General features: G+C 48.5%; 1 protein-coding gene across 4 annotated transcripts in view; it reads right to left on the bottom strand.

Moving 5' to 3' along the window:
* Positions 1-21,106, bottom strand: part of MAN1C1 (mannosidase alpha class 1C member 1) — an 81,028-nt gene that overhangs the window by 56,558 nt on the left and 3,364 nt on the right. The window contains exons 1-2 of one of the 4 annotated variants that reach the window (XM_062014570.1): positions 8,285-8,579; positions 6,560-7,559 (exon numbers count right to left, since the gene is read on the bottom strand). The exons of 1 other annotated variant lie outside the window; for it this stretch is intronic. In XM_062014570.1, coding sequence (XP_061870554.1) covers positions 6,560-7,123 — 564 coding nt within the window. In that variant the 5' untranslated portion in view covers positions 7,124-7,559; positions 8,285-8,579. Of the gene's footprint in view, positions 1-6,559; positions 7,560-8,284; positions 8,580-21,106 lie in introns of those variants that run through there. 2 more of the 4 variants (XM_062014569.1, XM_062014572.1) reach the window with 2 other exon arrangements.

Genomic DNA, 21,106 nt, shown 5'->3' with positions numbered 1-21,106 from the left:
CTCTTTTCCCCTCTCAGTCTCTCATCTAAAATCTGAATTATTTTAAATACTTTAAAACACATTCAGAAATAAAATAAAATTATAAACAATCTAAACAGTAATAGAAGAGTACACCAAACATGCTCAATTAACGTCATCTGGTCAAGCTTTGCATACAGACACAAAGAAAAGAACATTAGACACAAAAATCTCTCTCCCATTAAGGGGCAGATTTAATTGTTGATCAAAAAGCTAATTAGGAGTCTATAAATACTTTGGCTGGAGAGAGGGAATCTTAACCTTTTAGTAGATGCTTGCACAACTGCATACACAGATTGATGGCAGAACAGGAGGGCAAATGGATCGAGGCACATGGGGCACAGAAGGCCACCTCCCCTAGCACAGCAGCTGCCAGCTATGCGGGCCCCTGCTTAGGCCACGGCCACATTTGGTCCTGCTCCATGAGGGTACTGTGTAGATACAGCAGGATGTTACTGACAGGCCGCAGCCACGCTCCAGCCCTGATGCCTAAAACCCTTGTCCTTATTATTGAGAGCAATCAAAGAGCTCATATATATTTACTGAAGCAATTCATCAAGGTGTATGTCCTGCAGACTCATTTAAGCATGTCCAGCACCTGCATTCAGCCATTGTCTGTGATCTGCCTGGAGAGGTCCACACAATTTTGCTGTTGTGCAAATAGCATGCTGTCTTCACATGGCAGTTTATAACCCAGTCTCAAACCAAATTTAGTTGTTGTGGAACAACTGCTTCAGCACTAGATCTTGTTGATAAGTGTCTTCAAAAAGAGAAGTACCCCCAAACTCCAGAATGCCATCAGCTCAAGAAATATCAGTAACAGCGTGCTCTAAGGTATCATCTGCATCTTGCCAACAAAACAACTGCATTTTTAGTCAATTAACTGTATAACCTACAGCCAAAAGAGGTTGAAGCAGGTTAGGTCTAAATTTTGTTTGCATGAATCCACCAGAGGCTAGTGAAGCAAAAAATACACTGTATGCACCATTTGTGGGATTTACAGTATAGTACCCTTTTTCACAGGCTCAGTAAATAAATGCACAAGAAGGAGCACAGAGCAAAGGAAAATTCCAGCAAGCCTGGAGCCAGTCAGTGCTTCCAACTGCAGAGAAATTCTCTCATTGCAAAGGTATTTCTACTCCAGAAAAAGAATTATGATATGATTACAGTACACCTGACTAGCTTGAGATCATAATTCTATTCCACTGTAATAAGTATATTTATTGAACATACTTTTCTTTACCAGTGTCCAAAATAAGCCTGTTGGAAGTCACTGGATTTACAGCTGACCAGCACAAAGGATGAGCTGTTTTCCACTGGTCTCAGTAAGAAAGATGTGCATGGTGAGGTGCACTTCAACTAGAACTGTGTGTGGTGCTACACTGTTTGCTTGTAACACTGTTCACCCTCGGATTACAGAAAGAAAAGGCATTTTCTCCAAATGGAAGAAGTTGTACAGCACAGGGAAAAGGAAATGTCTGAAATCTTTTTACTGCTGGCTTTAGAAATGAGATGGCTCAGGGACGGCCAATAATGTGATTCACAGCATTGTACCAGCAGGCCAATTGTAGCTCAAGCTGAGCAATGTTTTGAGCCCTGCTTTCAATAAATTTCCCATTCCTGGTGCTTATGCACCCATGTAAAGTCCCCTGAGAGTACTCACAGCTTGCCTCCACCAAGGTGCGAGCGATGAGTGTCTGACCAGACAGTTCTCCCACCAGGGGTCAGGGCTGCGGCACAAATTCAGAAGCAGCAGCAGCACTTCTGAAGGCACTGCTGTCAGGACTGTCAAAACCACACAAAGGAAACTCAGAGGCCAACAATGAGTAACTTTCTGAAAAAGCTGAACTCCTGAAAACATTCCTGTCTCTTGACTATTTTCTTTTAGTGACAAACTGTCAGGATACATGTGTTTAAAAGATTGATCTACCTTAGTAAGAACCTGCTAATCTGCAGTAATGCGTGATAACTGCCTATGCTGACTCTTGACTGCCCTCTGCCCCCTGGGGGCTGATTTTCAAAAGCAAATACATCTTTAGAGCTGTGTTAGAAGAGGACAGCAGACAGTAAGGTGAGGCAAATGAAGGTGGAGACAGGAAGAAAAGCCAGGATGAATAGAACTGCACTGTAAAACAAATAGGCTTCAGCATTACTAATCTGGAGGAAATGAATGCATGTGTCAAAGCCAAGGGTACAATCCCAGCAGAGGGCTAAAAGCCTGTCTGAATTTGACATATTCCCTTATTTGAAAGGGACAAAGGACACTGTCAGGTTAAGGTATTAGGTATTCTCAGACATCAGGCAGAGAAATTTGACTTTTTGCATTCAGAAAAGAAATGAAAAAAACAGTAAATCTCTCCAACTGTTCACACTTTTCTCACACTTCATGACTGGAAGTCAGCTAGCTAGCTGAATTTCACCGATGGACACTTTCTGGTCTAGCTGATTACAGTGGTTGTCCTTAAGCACTGGATGGCACTGGTAGGGTTGGTATAAAAATACTTTATAGAAACAATGTTCTCTCTCCCCACCACTTCCTTACCTATGAGACCCACCAAGCCAACACAGGAACAGTACCACAAACAACACTCCGTTTTGTCTCCTCTATCATCAGCAAAACTGTCAGCTCAGCTCCAAGAGAAAAATCTTTATTACTGGTTATGATGCAAAAGGCAGAAACCACACGGTTTGATTTTCCCAGATCGGAGCCTGAGCTTGCAGTGGCAGCAGTCGGAGGGGAAATTATTTTGACTTTTCACTGAGCCAATTTGATCTGGAAATTGTTGAAAGCAAATAAATATGGAATCCCACTGTGGCATTTCTGCAGTTACTTTCCAACTATAGAATCATAGAATGGTAGGGGTTAGAAGGGACCTTTAGAGATCATCTATTCTGATCCCTCTGCCAAAGCAGGTCCACCTAGATCCGGTCACACAGGAACACGTCCAGGCAGGTTTGGAAACCTCCTGAGAAGGAGACTCCACACGTTCCTGGGCAGCCTGGGCCAAGGCTCCCTCACCCTCACAGTAAAATAGTTTTTCCTTATGTTTAAATGGAACTTTTTGTGTTCCAGACTCATCTCATCATCACTTGTCCTGTCACCAGATACAATAAAAAAAGTACTGTCCCAACCTCCTGACACCTATCATTTAGGTATTTGTAAATATTAATGAGATTCCCCGAGTCTCTTCTCCAGACTGAATAGCCCCAGGTCCCGCAGCCTTTTGTCATAAGGAAGATGCTCCAGTTCCCTGATCATCTTCGTATCAGGCTGGCCTCTCTCCAGAAGTTCTGTGTCCTTCCTGAGCTGGGGAGCCCAGAACTGGACACAGGACTCCAGATGAGGCCTCATCAGGGCAAAGTAGAGGGGGAGAAGAACCTCCCTCGCCCTGCTGCCCATACTCTTCTGGATGCCCCCAGAATGCCATTGGCCTTCTACAACCACTTTTTTTTTTTGAACATCAGTGATTAGTATTTGACACATGTGAAAAATTAGTTGCTCCCTGAAGCACTGCATGACTGATCAGTTACAGAACTAATGCATTTTTCAGGGGTCAGTTTAAGAGATTAATAATTCCAGGTCAGTTTACATTTCCCAACCTGCAGCATAGGGAAATTGTTATTTGGTTTTATTGTGGTTTTCTCCAAAATGTCAGAGTGCCCACAGTAGTCAGCTGCCAACAGCACACACAGCAGTATATCCAAGGCAATTCTCCCGGTGACCAATAACCTTTTGTAGTCAGCAGTCTGTGCAATACAGGTGCTCTCTTTTCTCTTTCTCAGGAAAGAACTGCTTATTGACTCTGGACTTGTCTTTAAAACCTAAGAAGTCTCCCACTCCACTAAGTTACCCACCAGTGCAAAGCAGCATCCCTGCGTGCACGTGTCAGCTCAGCTCACTGCAGCACTTCTTTTAAAAGACTTCTATGTGCCATTTCAACTTGCTAATCCACCTCTTTTCCTTTCTACACTAGTAGAAAAAACAGCATTCAGAGCACACACGTGAGGCAGATACACCCTGCCAACAGCTCTGGTGCCCCTTGCAATGCTCAAGAGTTTTCCCAAACAGCAGTAAAGTGGGAGACACCACAGTGATGGGTTTCATACTCTGGCCAACACTATCTATTAAGCACAAAATGTCTAGCAGGACTACGTAAGTCCACACTTTCCAGATATAACAGCCAAGAAACTAACGACACACCCTCTCTCTGGCTGAAGCATCAAGCAGCTTAGAGGCTGGGTGGGAAAGAGCAGGCACTTGTACCAACTCCTGCTCAGACTGGAGAGTCCAAGTCTCTATGTTGAGCACCAGGCCTAGTTTTTTATCATAAACCAGTTCCAATTCCTTCTGGCTCTCATCTAGGCTCTGGCAAACAGATGGGGGGAAAAAAAGTATCAGCAAATCCCATCCATAGCCATCCTCCTTATTAGATAGGTGGTGATCTGTAAGAATGGCCTGAGGGGGAGCCACAAAACTTTTAAGTACCACGACAGTCTGGAACACATTTTAGAAAATTAAAGGGCTTAAAGCTAAGGAAGAAAGAAAGAAAAGCTACTTGCTGCTCCAGCATACACCACCTTGAAACAGCCAACAAACGCACTACCTGCTCCCGCTGGCATCTCTTGCATCACGTGAGGGATATTTGCTAACCCAGGTGCTGAATCATAACTTATTTCTTCCTTTTTTAAAATATTTTTTTAAACTCATCTGCTTCTTTTTATACAGATTGTCTTCTTCATGTCTTTTTGACTTGCAAAAAAGAAACACTTTATCTCTTCCACAAGCTTTACTCTCATCCCTCGCTTTGCACATTCAGTCTCATACCTCAGCATTGTTTCTTTTTCTCTCTCTGAATAAATAGAAGTGCAGGCATTTTTAAGGAATAAGGGCTTTGAAGAGTAATTAGCTGTCAGCATAAAACTAGTATTTATGGATTTTCATCCTTGAAAAATCTAACTCTGCTTCCCGGCACTGATTATGGCTGTTACAAACAGATGGGGCTGAATCCATACAACTTGCAATAATCCTATATTTAAAAAATAATTAACTACAAACAAAGGACTGATTTCCACTAGCCTTCAAAAATCTGATTTCCAATTTGATTTGTTTGTACAGAGTAGAAGCTGGGTTATTCACGGGTAGGCTGTGCTATCCTAGCATACCTTGGGAGCAGGAATCTGCAGTGTATTCAAACACACAAGAAGGCCAGGTGCTAGAATATTCTGAATAACCTGCAGCTGAGATAGATGCAGAATGAAAGCTGGCTCACCTGTGATCCTACCGAAACCCAGCACCTCTGGGTGTGTTGTGTTTGGTTGCCTGACAGAGAAGTTGGAATTTTAACAGCAGTGCAGCCCTTGTTTTAATGACTGACAGGACTATCAGAAGAGGAGCTCTAAAAAACTGTCCTTAAAACAGGTTGCAGTGGATGAAAGCCCTCAATGTGTTACTCTGACTTCCTTCTCTGTTCAATCTGGGGCAGCATCTTTGCTGAATGCCTACACCTCTCTGAGAGAGCCCACGAAATTTATACTCTGCTTAATTAAATCTGTGCATTTTACTTATTAGCACCTCTTACTAGACGAAAATTCACTTCAAACTGGTTATCCATCATAGCAAAAGATATGACAAACACAATCAATCAGAATCTATAGCTCTTGGTTAACTAGGTCACAGATTGCTCCGCAATCACAAACAATGAGACTGCCAGGCCTTTATGCACGACCTGTAGGCACCAATCCAAATTCTACCCTACATTACACTCCTGTCACCCCAATGACCAGATTACCCAGGCTTGGTGGGATCTAAACAAGGGCTGCCCTCAGGTCACTGTTAGGGGGTTACAAGTCCCAAACCAGCTCCAGTCAGTGACAGAACTATTTCCAGGGACACACACGCTCATGCCTCCTCCCAGGCTGCTGCGAGGGCACATCCCATCCATCCATCCATCCATCCATCCATCCCTGTGGACTAGGGCAAGTTTCGTCATCAACCAGCTTATGTATAACACAGCCAGGTTTACACCAATACTCTGGGGAAGGAGCCTTTTGCACAACCACAGACACCTCCTGCCAAGCAAGTTATTTTTCCTAATAACCAAGATGACTTTTCCCTTTTGTCTAATTTCAGCTCTTTAATTTCCAGTCACACCCTGTCAGCTGCCCTAACATTTCCTCCCAGTGAGAGGTGTGCACAGACAGTAACAGGCACGTGCACCCACCGACTTCACAGAACAGGGCACCCCCACAGAACACACCCCCTCCAACCCTGGGAAAAGGGGGGCAGTAACGGTATGAGGGGCCTTGTGTGGGAAATGGGGGGAAGGCTGGAGAAGTAAGGGAGGGGTATGAGAAGAGTGAGGGTAACGAGGAAAGGATGAAGCCATGAGAGGACGTGAGGAGTGACTGAGAGTAGATTAGGAGTGACAAGGCTGTGGAGGCAGGAGAGGGCTGATGCGAGTGGGGGACACGGCCGTGAGGGCGGACTGAGGGGCAGAGGCAGCCGTGAGGGACGGACGAGGCCGGCGTGGGGTCTCCTCACCTCTTTAACCTTCATCCTGCGGGAGCGGGTCTCGGGGTCCTCGCCGGGCCGCCTGCCCCGCACCGGGTGCCGGAGGCTCCGGCGGAACCGCTCGTAGTCGAAGTGGAACGGAGCTGGAGTCTCCCGCACGAGCGGAGCCTCAGTGGCGGGCTGGGCTCGCCGCTCGCCGCCCTGCACCTGCTGCCGCGCGCCCGGCGCGGTGTGAGCCGGCGGCCCGGCCATGCGGGCGGCGGTGCGGAGCTTCTCCCGGAGGCGGCGGGGAGCCGCGGGGCTGGCGTGGCGGGGCTCGGCGGCAGCAGGGGGGCTGCGGGGCAGGTCGGTGTCGCGGGTGGAAGAGGAGGAGGCGGAGGAGGCGGAGGAAGAAGAGGAGGAGGAGGAGGCGGCGGCCCGGCGGGGCAAGAAGAGGCGCTTGAAGCGGGAGGAATCGGGCAGAAGGAAGAGGGCCCCGAAGCACAGCGTGAGCAGGCCCGAGAGGAAGAGCAGAAACAGGAACTTCTGCGGCAGCCGCAGCCCCAGCGCCGCCGGCCAGCCCGGCATCCCCGGCAGCTTCCGCAGCAGCACCATGGGGCACCGGATCGCGGCTGCTGGGCGGGCTCCGCCGCCACCCCGGGGGACGCCGCCGGTTTCAGCGGAGAAAGGCTCAGGGGCGCCCCTCAGCAGCACTGGCTGGAGCCGGCGCCTTCACCGGGGACCGCTGGCCGGTGACACGTGGGTGGCTCCGGACCGGGCCACGCCGCAAGGCCCCACCGCTGTCCGGCGTGTCTGCCCGAGAGGTTCGCAGGGCGCGGAGCGGCGGCTCAGAGTCCCCCCTGCCGGCATGAAGGCGGCGGCGAGCGCATCTCGCCGAGCCGGGCGGGCGGAGCGGCTGGGGAGGGCTGCTCCCGGCGTCGGACCCCGTGCAGGCTCCCCGCCGGACGGCTGCTGTGGGGCTGGCTCAGGGAGCGGTGCCGAGGAGGTGCGATCCCTTCTCTCTAGGCGGTGGGCTCATGCTGCAGCATTTCTGGGGGGGGGGGGGGGGGGGGGGGAGAGAAGAGCGCGTTTATTCAACACCAAGAAGGATGCAACCATCGTTATTAGCCTTTGTCCCCCCCCGAGGGGCTGCCGCCTCCCCAGCCGTCATCCCCTCCCGCCCTTCCGGCTCCAGCCACACTACTTCTTTTTCGCTGTCTCCGCACTTGCCCTCAACTCTAGCCTGCGAGCAGGTCCCAGCTCTGCACCATCCCCGGGCTCTTCTGGCGGGGCAGCCCTGGGGCCAAGAGGAGAGAGGAAAACCCCGGATGAGGCAGGGTGCCCGGGGAGAGACAACGGAGACAGGGACCAGGCTGCCGGGAGCTGCAGGCACTTGCAGAGGGCAGGGAGGCGATGGGGCTGCAAACAAGCCAGGCGGAACGTCTGCTCGGGCTGTTTCTTGAGGGTAAAAAAAAAAAAAATCGGCGGATTTTGGTTTTGCTAAATGGATCGGGACAAATTCTCTCTTTCTCCCACATTCTGCCCCGCTGTTAGTTATTCATTCCCCAAACCAATCCCCTCCTGACGTGTGCTGGAAGAAACAGAGCTAAACTTTCAGACCACGAGAGAAAACAAGACCGCTTTCAACAAGCGGGACGTGTTTTAGAGATCTACCTACGAGTCCCACATCGCCCCTACCCCTACGGGCAAGAACCCCGAACGCGCCATCAAACGCGCTCGGCGGACGCTTTCCTACCCCCATTCCTGTTTACTCACCCCTCTGTCAAATCCAAGCCACTCCGGGTCCTACAGTGAGCAAAGTCTTCTCAGTCCTGCCCGTGCACCGCAAAAGCGAGCGCCCCTCGCTCCTGTCAAGCTCTCACAAGTGCCCATTAAATCAAGAGGAGGCTGCCTGCCAGGCTCTGCAGGGGGCCAGCTCCTCTCTCCTGCTCATCCAGGCACCCAGCAGGGAAGCACCTAAACGCACCAAGCTACTCGGAGACCCCTGCCTTCCCCTTCCTCCCCGCCGCGGAGAACCCGCCGCGCCGCGCCACCCCGACCCGCACACGGCGCCGGCCGCCGCTCACTGCGACAGCCCGAGGCCCCGCCCCCGGCCCGCCCCCGCCAACGGCCGCTGGGGAGGAGGCGGTGCTGCCGCCAGCCAATCAGCACGTCCGCTCCGGCCCCCCGCGCCGCCCGCCCCGCGCCGCGCCCTGCCCTCGCTCGCTATTGGCTGCTGGCGGCGCCCGGCCCCGCTCGTTGGCTCTTCCAAACGCCAGTAAAGCGGAGAGCCCCGCCCGCTTGTTTACCACGGCTGCCCGGCTCGCGCTAGGGAGGGCTTCTCCCCGCCCCTTTCTTCCAGCGCAGCTTCCCATTGGCTGCGAGGGCGGGCCCCAGCCACGCTGCGATTGGCGGAGCAGGGGAGGGGTCCAGCTGCCCTAACTGAGCTCTGGGCGCCGGGGCAGCGGCTTTTCCCTCCCCTCGGGCCGCAGCCAGCACCGCCTGCTGCCCGAGCGCTGGCATGGGCCGGAGGGCAAAGCCCCAGGAGAGGCTGGCCCCGCAGCCAGCACCGCCTGCTGCCCGAGCGCTGGCATGGGCCGGAGGGCAAAGCCCCAGGAGAGGCTGGCCCCGCAGCCAGCACGGCCTGCTGCCCGAGCGCTGGCATGGGCCGGAGGGCAAAGCCCCAGGAGAGGTTGTACCCTGGCCGGGAGGTGACCCCGCAGCCTGGCAGGCAGAGGGGTGCAGGGGCCTCAGATGGCTTAAGAAGCACCTTTCTGCGCGCAAAACTGACCTCTCTGAAGCACAAACACTGAAACCCTCATCACACGTCTGAACGCTCAGTGTACCCCACAAGCGCTAGCCAGACTGGGCAGTCACCCGGTGAGGTAATGCCACACTTGAGGTGAAGATGCTGAACCAAAGTGTTTCTGCTCATAAATGCTTCAACCTCCCGAGTTCTGCAGAATTAGCAAGGAAAGAGGAAAACAGGCACCACCCAGAAACCACTTGAAACCACTCAGAGACCGATCTGGGTGGGTGGAGGACACGACCAGAGGTGTGTTCTGGGTGCTGTGAGCACACAAATAAGATACTGGACTGGGGAACAGCACTGGGAGGAGGCTTAACGGAAAGGGTAAACTGCAGCCACTTAAGAATTGATGTGACTAAACTTGGAAGAGCTAAAAGCGAACATTTTGTAGGCTGTAAAGGAGCTGGAGCTGTGAGGAAAGAAATCATCTACTGTTTGTGTCTTCCTGTGCTCAGTGTGCTCCTTCACAAATAACACTGCAGGAAAGAAACACCTGATCTGATTGCTGGGTCTAGCAGGAGCACATTGTAGGGCCCCACATTTTGAACTGTTCGAATGAGAATCAGTTATGTTGTCATTTGCCCACGAAAAGTGCTCAAAATGATATGAAGGAGGTGGCAGAGCAGCTCTAGGAGCAGGATTCAGGAGCTGCTATTGATCCACCTATGCCAAAGGCTAGTGGTCATCCTGCCTTACTCCTTCCTCACACCTCCACGATTGCTGCAGTTTTTCATCTAGTTAAAATACAACTAAAAAGTAAGTCTTATGCTTTTAGCCTGCCCAGTGGACCTTGAACACAACCACCCCCAGAGGCAAATTTGCATCTTGATTATCTGGTTTTGAAATGTGTCCTCTGAACATCGCCTGTGGTTTGCAGGCAGGACCACTGAGCCTGAGCAAGAGGGAGATGTGGGCACCATCTCGCACCTGGTTTCCCTCAGGGCAGCTGTTTGAGGAGTGCTCTGCACAGCTGCTCTCCCTTCCTTGCCCTGTAGCCAGACCACAAGGGAGAGGGGAGTAGATATGGCTGTTCTGTTTTGGCAGGTCATGCAGGAGCCTTGCTGAGCACCACAGATAATCCACAGGCTCCTTGGAGCCCAGGGGAGCTGCTTGCAAAGGATGATTTGGTTTTGCTTCTTTGCACACTGTTGCAGGGCAGCTCAGGAGAAGGGGGAGAAACCTGAAAGCCAGCTGCTAGTTCCTTAATTTTGAACATCAATGCAGTTGGGAGGGCTTTTACTGCTGCCCTGCCTTGTGCATTTATCAATGGACCCCAGGGACCACCAGCACTAGCGAGAGACTTTTGCTCTGTGGGTTTCCATCATCCCAACACCTAACATCCTGCCTCAGACTGAATGGAAATAATCTTCACACCCCCTAGATCTCCTCTTCCCTGGGGACAACTCGAGCAGCAGGCTGCATTTTGTCTCAGCCTTATAAAATAACCTCCACCCAACAAACTAAACTCCACCAGAAAACCTCTGCTATTACAGTGGTGGCCCCTTGATCTTCTTACAGATGGTCTCAGGACCAGAAAGGTTAGATAGCTCTGCTTTCTAAGAGGATTTGGGGGCATCAAGGAGGATAATAAAATCAACAGCTGAGAACAAAACAGAGGGATAATAAAACAGACAGTTCTGAACAAACTGAAAGGCTCTGCCTAGCTCTTCATTTTATACAGCAGTGATAGAAAGTTGAAGGCTTATCTTTTAATTAGGTTAAATTAAGGAACCTTTTTGTTTTGCTTTGTGTTTAGCATAACATTGTCTTGAAGGTAAATGCTTAGAAATTAAAGAGTTTCTAAATTAAGTAAAATTAAGATATCTTTCTTCTTAAAGAAGACAAAGTATTGTCTTCAAGGTAAATGTTTAATTACATTTTTAAAGCAATTTAGTCTGTGTAACAATAAGACTGAGAGTCCAGGATCAACGTATGACTGCAGTTCCAGACATAAGACAAATTAAGAGCATGATGTTGAAGGAGTTAGGGGGCAGAGTGCAATTACTGGAAAGGTGGGGGTTCTGCTGCTTTGTGATTCTTGTTTTTAGCAGGTGCCCACCAAAGCTACTCTGTCACTGCCCTCCTCAGCTGGGCAAGGAGACAGAAATAACAAAAGGCTCACCTGAACAAGAGATCCGGACAGGGAGATCACTCAGCAGTTACTGTCATGGGCAAAACAGACTTCACTTGGAGAAAAAGAATATTGCCAGTCAAATCAGAGTTGGATAATGAGAAATAAAAATTACATCTTAAAACATCTTCCTCCCACCCCTCCTTTCTTCCTGGGCTTAACTCCACCTCAAATTTTCTATACCTCCTCCCTGCCAGTGGTTCAGGGGGATGTGGAATTGGGGTTATGGTCAGTTCATCAAAAGTTCTCTCTGCCACTCCTTGCTCCTCGGGGAGTGGACTCCTCACACTCTTCCCCTGCTCCAGTGTGGGGTCCCTCCCACAGAAGAGAGTCCTCCATGAGCTTCTCCAGCATGAATCCTTTCATAGGCTGCAGTCTTTCAGAGACAGACTGCTCCAGCGTGGGTCCCTCATGGGTCACAAGTCCTGACAGCAAATCTGCTCCAGTTTGGGCTCCTCTCTCCCTGGGTCCACAGGTCCTGCCAGGACTCTGCTCCACCACAGGCTTCCCACAGGGTCACAGCCTCCTTAGGGCACGCAGCATGGTGTGTTCCTGGGCTGCAGGTGGATCTCTGCTTCCCCAGGGCCTCCATGGGCTGCACCATGGGCTGCACCATGGGCTGCACCATGGGCTGCAGGGAATCTTGGACCTTGGTGCTTACAGAGTTGTTGCACGTTCTCACTCCTCTCTCTGGCTGCAGCTGCTATTGCACATTAACTTTTCCCCCTTCCTAAACACACCCCAGAGGCATCACCATTATCAATGAGGGGCTCAGCATTGGCCAGTGGTGGGTCCACCTTAGAGCCAGCTCGCCGTGGCTCTACTGAATACAGGGGAAGCTTCTAGCAGCTTCTCACAGAAGCCTCTTCCTGTAGCCCCCCGCTACCAAAACCTGGCCATGCAAACCCGACACAGCAGGAGTGGAAGACATCGTTTTGAGAAAATTACTTCTTTTACGGCCATAAGAAAAGCAGAATTTAATATCTACCTTTTGGTGAGGAAGAATACTACAGAGTGATAGATAATACTCCAGGCAGAGGAATTCAGTGAGATAATTATGCTCAAGCTTCCAGCTTATCTTTTAAAGTAGACTTGATTTTCCCCCCTCTCTGTGTAGAAAATGCTCCCACTCTGGCTGCAGGAGTGGCCGGGATGTATCTCTGGTGCTGGAACAGCACTTCAGTTCTTAGCCAGAAAGTCCTCTCCCATCCTCAGGACCACTCCAACCTGTGATTTTTACGCATCACAGCAATGAAAGGTTAGAGCAGGCAGATGAAAGAAAATCTCTGTATTACTGGCAGACAGTTTCAGATTTGGCATAGTTAGATTTGCAAAAGACAGAAAAAACAGCAACCCCAAACCCCAGCCTTGTTTCATTGAAGTGGAAAGGGATAGTACATTTAAATACATCCTTAAAACAGGGCAGCTTCAGCATGTAAACCAGACACCTAACCTTTGTTGATAGCTACTACAAAGTATAGATAGTGACAACAAAACCTGATGAAATTGCCAGCTTTAAAAAGGGAGGAATCCTTTAACTCTACAAGAACAAGCACGGCAGTCGACAGAACAAGGTGCCATCTTTTGGCATGTAGTATAAAAGATTTCTGACACTTTACCTTGGCATGGAGCCTTATTTGTTGCTTGTCTTTTTGAAGCCTGATCTGATGAGCTGCAGAGTGTCCCACAGGAAGGGAGGGATCATGTTTTGGGGAGGACAAAGCTTCTGAGGCATCCTGCCTCTCCATGCAGCCCCAAGGTGGCTTTTCCTCCCCTGCAAGCAGCAAGGTTTGAAGTCTATTTAAAGGGTTAGGTGTGTGTAGGTTGTCAGGCCCACTGTAGCAATGTCATGTTATCTGGTTGTGATCAGATAAGGGGAAATCCATACATTTAAACTGTCTGATACATTATGCAAAGAACAGCCCTAAACTTTCTCAAAGCCAGGCTGGTCTACACACAGTGAGAATGAGTGAAACAATCCCTGATGGCCTCTAATGACTCGGGACAGAAGAAAACTGACTGATATTGATTATTTTAAGGTTTTAGAAATACAAGCAGAGGACACAAGCCTCTCGAGAAGCTTAGATAATTATGGACTTCATTATCTGCTATGTAACAGTGGATTGCAGTTTCACTGCATGTGTAGCAGTTGCTTTTAACCTGGGAGCGTGTACTTAAGGAACAAAGAGTGAAAAGCATCGTTGTTAGATTAAACCGTGTGCTGATGGATTACTGGGATTGTTTTGGTAGGAGGTATGCTAATGAAACACTCAAAAGACTAAACTGTAATAATAATGCAACCATAGCAATATCACCTAGACAGAGTGGGTATACAGCCAGATGACTTCAGCCAACAGAGTAAGTTCCCTCCAGCCACAGCCTGGAGTACCAACCTACATATGGTGTGAGAGAACTACTGTATAAAAGGGGTGATAAAGATGTAGAAAGCCATATTTAAGGCATAGCTCTTTGGAGCAGCCTTCCTCCTCTGCCTCCAAATGATCCTATCAGTATGTACTGACCACTTTGTGCTGCCAAGGAGGAGGTTTGCAGGCTGGAAGTTACAAGAACAGATAAACCAGTGGTGGATTTTGCCCTAATTTCATTGGGTTTGTGCTGTGAAGGCATACAGCTTCCTTGGGATTGTTTTCATGTGCTAAACCTGTAAAGCATGAGGCTACTAAGTCCCCTTGTCTCTTTACCAGTCACGAGTGAATGGCTGATGCAGAGAAGGCAGCTACCTTACTCTGCCTATGAAGCTATTGAAATGCTTGTAGCAGCTACAGCCAAACTCAAACCACAGAAAATAGCACATCCAGCCTTCAAACCTCTGAATTGAGACGCATCATCATGCAGGTTTGACTGCTTTGCTTTTAACTCCATATTCATGCATACAAGACATCAATTATCCGAATTAAGACTCACATTCAGAGATGCACGGAAGCCTTGCTGAGAATTCAAATGGCAGTTCTCTGCTAGCAGGAGAGAGAAACATTTGCACAATATAAAACCCACCAGTACCTCAGCCAGACTTGTTTTCTAAGAAAATGGGGAAAAAGCCATCTGCATTGAGGTAACAATCTATTCTCTGTCTCTTAAACCAGAATTGGGTAGGAATGAGCTTTCCCAAGAGGAGGAAACTTGCTTAATTATGCTAAAGGTCTATGTGTCAGCAATCTTACCTCTGCTGTGCCAGGGAAAATATAAACCAAGATGAAAAATAGTGCAAAAGCAGAGGCATAGCATAAGGCACATGGAGGAAGAAGCAGGAACAGTTCTAGTTTATTACTTTCTTGTAACACTAGGTGACTAATAGAGCAGGCTGTACAAGCTCTTTTCATTAAAATGGGCATCATCAAAATGACTGTGTTCCATTTTGCACTACTTAAGTAAGGGCCAGGAGAATGCAATGAATTTGCCATTGTGAATGTGGAGCAACATCCTATTTTAGATGGCGAGAGAAATAAGGCCCCAGTGGAAAACGTCTAATTTCCAGAAAAAGAGTTGATTTGTAAGAAAATGCAGTTCAGGACATCCAGAACTGCAGACAAATCAGTGATGAGCTTGGTGGTTTTGTCTAAGAAAAGTGAAACAAAACCAGTTTTCAACAGAAGCATTAAGAAAACTTGAGCAAAGTCAACCAAAAACTGCAGTTTGTGTAAGATGTGGTGGTCCCAATGGAATCCTGGGGGATTAATTACCCTCTGCCTATGGCAGTTTTTTATCCCAAGTGGTTTGGAGCAGAAAGATCTCCCCTCCTTTCCAGGTAAAATCTGTCTCAGAATTTAAACCTCTTCCAAAGAGGTCAACAGTGTGTAGGAAAAAGAGAAAAGAAAAGATAAGGTTAATGGGGCAGATGTTCTAGCAGCTAAATATATTCCTATTCCCTGTGGAGAGAGTGAAAGCTGTTGAAGCGCTTTGCTGTGGGTTGCTTTGCCAAATTATAGAATTACCCTTTTCCCTATCCAGACATTAACCAATACAGGAAAACAGACACTGTGGAGCTGCTGTTTCCAAAGTGGGCGATCCTCTGTCAGACCATTGGCATCCAGACAAGAGATATGAGTTAAGATTTTTAATGATTGTGGGGAGTCATAAACTAAAGCCATAAAGAAGAATAATCTGCACTTTTCAGACACAGTCCTATTTTGCAGGTTATCATTTTTCCTCTGAAAGGAAGGACTGTTGCTCTTTTTAAAAAGCTAGCTCTTCCCTTGAGTGCCAGTGTGCCCCTGTAAGGCCAAATGCACCTCAGCTGGTTGCCTTCTTTCTGCACTACACTGTACCATGCTTCCTGGCAAACACTGAAACACACAGAATAGCTTTTTAGTCACCTTCAGGGTGAAGTTCATTTGTTGAAACCTGAGAAACAGGTCACTCCTGACACTGCTTGGATGAATCGCTCTCTATGCTGAATTTATACAGGGGCCTGGGGAGCGCTACACCAGACTGCTGACATTTTGCCAGTATCAGTCTGGTGAATAGAGATGTCCGTTCCCTCTAACTCATGGCATATATTCACATGAATCCACATGGATCCTCTTCCAGACTGAACAGATCCTCTTCAAGGACCCCAACAGCCCCTGTCTAGGTGGGTGCTTTCTCTCTCCTGACACATACATCTGTCTCAGCAAGTGTGCTCACGCTGCATCTGGCAACAGTGTCCAAGAGAGGGGAGAGAGCATTTGTATTTCTGTGCCTCAAGCTGTTGTGTATTAGCACACATTTTTAAATACAGGTCTCCTAGGGGCTGCACCAGCCACACATGCTGCATCCCGATGGAAAAGGCCTGACCAGGTGGCCAAGCTGTAAAACAGAACATGAGACCCGCAGGAAAGAACAAATATGGGGTTAGAAAAATACCTGCCAGGTATCAGAAGTGAGAGATAAGGAGGAAATCAAGTAGTTATGGGGAAGGGAGAGGTAAGGAAATGTTTTAGGGCAGAGTCCTCCTGTCCTGGCTTCAGAAAGCAAATAAACCCCAAAGATATCTTGGTCAAGACATGAAACACGTGACCTGTGGGAATACTGTGTCATCTAGCCTGCTGATGGGTTTCTGATGGGCATCTGCAACACCAACATTCTTTACACTGCTGATACTCTCCCAGGTTTTGTGCTCTCCCAGCTCCATGGGTCCTGGCTCAGTGCATGGTTCATACTGAGAGTGAGTTAATCACATGGAAGAGGCTTATTTCAGTGACATTGAATTGAAGCTGGCAGGAGCAGCATAAGGGGAGAAGTGTTGACAATTGAGAGGCAGGACCCCACTTGTGCTCCCTCCAAGTAGAATGAGGGGGTCAGCTTGCAGCCATCAGGCCTGAGCTGCTGAGCATGGACAAGAGAGTGGGCATCAAGTGGGATCTTCTTGTCAGCCAGGATGCAGCGGTGGTGAGGGGACAATCAAAGGACCTCCAGAATTAAAGAGTCTGTTCCCTGCTCTCAGAGAAGTCATGTCACAGACTCTCCTTCGTTATCACAAAGAGACCAGCTGCTCCACAGGCTTCGCATAAATCACAGCGTGTTGCAAAACGCGCAGGTGGGCGTCCTCAAAAGCTCTGTGGTGCTCTGGGTCAGCCCAGAGCCGAGACCACGTGGCTGTTGCAGAGCTCTCTGTGGGCTTTTGGTTTGCCAGACAAAACCCAAATGTCTCATCTCCTGAATTTTGCTCTGAGGAAGCAATACTTTTAAACTTGTTTGCAGCTGTCTCTCTCATCTGCTGCTGCTATGTCAGGTAGGAAATAAAGAGATGTAATTTTGAGCTCAGCAGTATTGCATCTCCTTATGCAATCTGGTTAACGAGCCGAGGGAACACTTGTAACTGAAAAGATCTGCTCCAGCCTGTGCTGGCTCCGTCTTATCCCAGCCTCAAGAGACCATGTGCTCATTTTGAGGACATAAAAAGCAGAACTGGAAAGGCAGATAACATCAAGGGTAGGGGGAGCACCTATGAAATACAGCCAGTGAGACAGTCAAGTTTCTCCTGTCATAGCTGAAAAATGACTTATACAAGTCATACCTGTTCAAAGTCCTTAAATAACTTCACCAGAAGCCTTTCCTGTTCTCCCATCGCATTCCACAGAATTGAGTCAGGTCAGCTCCATATGGGAGTCCAGGAAGGAGCAAGTAACCCAGGTATTGCCAGTCTTCTCCCAGAGTTCAGTCTCAACTCACTCAACACCAGCCATCTGCTGGATCACAATGTTTAACTAATATGGAAAAAAAAAGCCCCAAAAGCAAAGTCTTGCCCTCCCAGCACCAACTGTTTTCAGACAATACAGTCACATTTTGCTGATGAGCTCTGACCCACTGCCCAGCCCCAAAACACTTATGGATGCAGCAAAGCCTCAAATGTAAACATTCAAGATCAACCTCACCCCAATTAAAGAAGGAAATCCCCGACAGAGCAGCACAGACCCATCTCCCTGCCCAGACAAGCCACTGGCTGACAAATGCTCCCACATATCTGGGGCTGTGGCTTCTGGGATTTGTTTAATCACTGTGAGAGGTAAGAAGGTGGGTTCAGGGAAGCTGTGAGTCAGCCCCAGAAGTGGCTCAGGGAAGCTGCCTGGCCAGGCTGGGGGCTGCACAGGCCAGGGGAGGCAACGCTGGGCAGCGCCAGGTTCAACTTGCTGCCTCCTACCAAAGGTGAGTGCCCAGTACCTCACTGTGATCGCTGTGCTCAACGCAGAGTAAATGCTTCTGACCCCAGCTGGACCCATGGCTTTGATAAATCTATGAGAGAGCGAGCCAGGCTGCCTTCTTCCTCATGCATCAACCACAAAATTACAGGTTCCTGTTATAGACTCTTCATTAAAAGGTGCTTTCACGGGAGCCATAAAGAGGGTGATTTTCAAATGTGAGCCGGATCTGCAGGTCTCACAGATTTTTCTGCATCATTCTCAGTCCTCTTTAACCACCCACCTTCTCTCACTCTTTAACTTGTTGATGAAACCAAGTTGATGTGAAAGTCCCTGACAGACAACACGCCCAGTCCTGTCACCGTGAGTGGCATCACCCTGATGACACCAGTACTCAAAATGCACTCGGAGCCCCCTCTTCTGCAGACGTGGAGCTTCCCCAACCCTTCCCTACAAACAAGTCAAACCAGCCAAGGAACTCTGACACATTTTCTTGAGCTGTAACATTTTTGAGCTGGCCCTGCTGAATCACAACTCTTTATCTGCACATCAGCTCTGATTCTACAGAAGTGAAGTGGTAAGTGATGCTCTGTATTTTTAAAGACTGCCTCATTCCACTGCGATTTGCATGTTGTGCTCTGCAAACACATTTTCCTTGAATTGCAGACACCTCTGGGGAGGAAAACGCAGGAAGTGATGACCCAGGAAGGTTCCACACAGCAGTGGGAAACAAAGGACATAAAAAGCAAATCTCTGCTATTACCGAACATGGTGAGATCTCAGATATGTGCAGGTTTGGTTTAAGATCTTGTTACTACATACAAGTGCATTTATTAAGCCTTTGTTCTTAACCTGAGCTTTCCAGGAGAGCCTGTAAACATGGTTTACTGCCACAATTTCACTTATAACACAATAATACATGAGCTTAGAGGAAGGCCATCAGCTGCTGCTATTTTATACATAAAATCTTTCTGGCTGAGCAATTTCAACCTACTATTGATCCAGGTGACGCATATGATTCCTATAATTGAGATCAGAGAGAAAAAAAAAGTCTATTTCCTCCAGCATGTTTGTTTCTTATGTTTGACAGCTCTGCACGTGTATTGGTTGGGCTTTTCCACGACTGAGGTGAGGAATTTTTCAATGTGGAAGACTCACTGCCCCAGACCAAACATCACGAGGAGGCTCAGCTGGAGGCATGGTGCCCAAAGGGTACTTTTGGGTATTTTCCCACCCATCACCTTTTAAGTGCCAAGCAGATGCTGAAGTTGTTTTCTGGGGATGACAACTAGGAATTTTGACAGATTAAAATGCAAATAAGACCGTCTCTGGCTTGTAATCTGACATGCAGATTCCCGATGCTGCAAGCTCCGCAGCCTTCCCCTGGCTCGAGACAGAACTGACAGGGGCTGAACTCGATGGAAATTCTCCACTTTGACACGGGATAACCAAGAGACTCAGACGAGGAAGTCTCATATGAAGTAAGGGTTGCAAGAGCAAGCCCAAAACCCTCCCTGTCTGGGCGAAGAAGCCTGCTGGCAGTTATTAGGTTTAGCTCCTCTGTAGGCAGCACATGATGGACAAAGTGCTGTGTATACAGTTGTTTATTTGCAAAAAGTAAAAAAAATTTAAATCTATTACAATCCTGCACCTCTGGGACTGCCTTTGAAAGGCATGTGATGTGACTCTGGCAGAGAAGTGATCAGCCTGTAATAAGTTAGATGTTCCTGTTGCTATGGATACTTTCCTTTTTTAAGTGAAGCATACCATTATAATTTAAATTTCCAATGACAAAAAAAGGTGGCACATTAAAAGTAATAAAAAATGCCAGAGACATAACTGTTTTATTCTTTACTGTCAGTTTTACTTGTGCTGTGACAGTACACAGAAGTGATCAAATTGCCACGTCTGAGATTTACTACTTCTACACATTTTATTAGGTTAATTAGACCTGGGGCTCATATGTATGATCGTGTGATACAGGCACAGCCAAGCGACAGGCCTGGTGCTAGGATGTCACATTAAAATTCAGGCTACCAAGCAGGGGAAGGGAAGAGGGTTGTAGCTAAAACAAGATCTGACAAGCAGCAAGTTTAGGGGCTGTTATGGCAAGATTTGGGAAAGGAGATGGAAACACAAGGGTACAAGCCAAATAACGCCCTGCAAAGTATCACCATCAAGGCTTTTAAGCAAAAACTTTGCCTGGAGTGGTCTTACCATCCACGGGATTATTAACAGCCGAGACAGAAACTGCTGCTGTGGTTTGTGGAGACTCTTGTGTGGAGTTTTTGCCGAGGAAGAAATTACTGACAGTGAAGGCTGGAAAAGTGAAAAAAGCCCCACCTTGGAGGCACAGAGTGAGTGACCTGGAGCAGAGTTAGCAGAGCAGTTGGTTTGAGAGAAAGGGAAGAAGAATCCTCCAGGCATCACCCCATCTGCCCAGAGAGACAACGGTTCAGTGACATCCAGGGCGTGTGTTTGCTCCTGCTTGCTTGAAATGGAAGCTCTGAAGCCAAAAGTCTGGAGTAAACAAGGTGCCTGGGCAAGAAACTGAAAGCCAAGGAAGGCAACAGTGATCCTGGTATCTAAGCCATGGCTTTCTCACATCTTGGTTCGAGACAGGTGTCAGGGAGGAGAAGTCAGCAGAACCACCCTCTCGTTCCGCAGCCTGAAGAGGACGGCTGCTCTACGTCAGCTGTGACCACTAACATTGTTCCTACTCCGTTACCTTGGCCAGGACAGGAGTCTTGGCCTGAGCCTGTGGGCTTTAAAGCCAAGCCTTTAAAATCCGTATTTCTTCCCCCCTCACTTATCTTTTCCAAGCTGCAAGTAGCAGCTGGGTGAGTGATAAATCACAGGAGTCAGCAGGGATTTTAGAGGCAAAACTTGACGGGGTTGATGTTTCACAACCTGCCTCTCCTGATCTTTCCTTTTGCAGAGCGGGAGGCTCTGACGTGGGAGCACTGACGTTGGTGAGAATCATGGCTGGCTCCGGGCAGGAGAAGCGAAGGGCTGGACGG

This window comes from Colius striatus, chromosome 24 (genome assembly GCF_028858725.1).
Source record: "Colius striatus isolate bColStr4 chromosome 24, bColStr4.1.hap1, whole genome shotgun sequence".
Taxonomy (NCBI): domain Eukaryota; kingdom Metazoa; phylum Chordata; class Aves; order Coliiformes; family Coliidae; genus Colius; species Colius striatus.
This window is presented reverse-complemented; position numbering and strand designations above follow the sequence as displayed.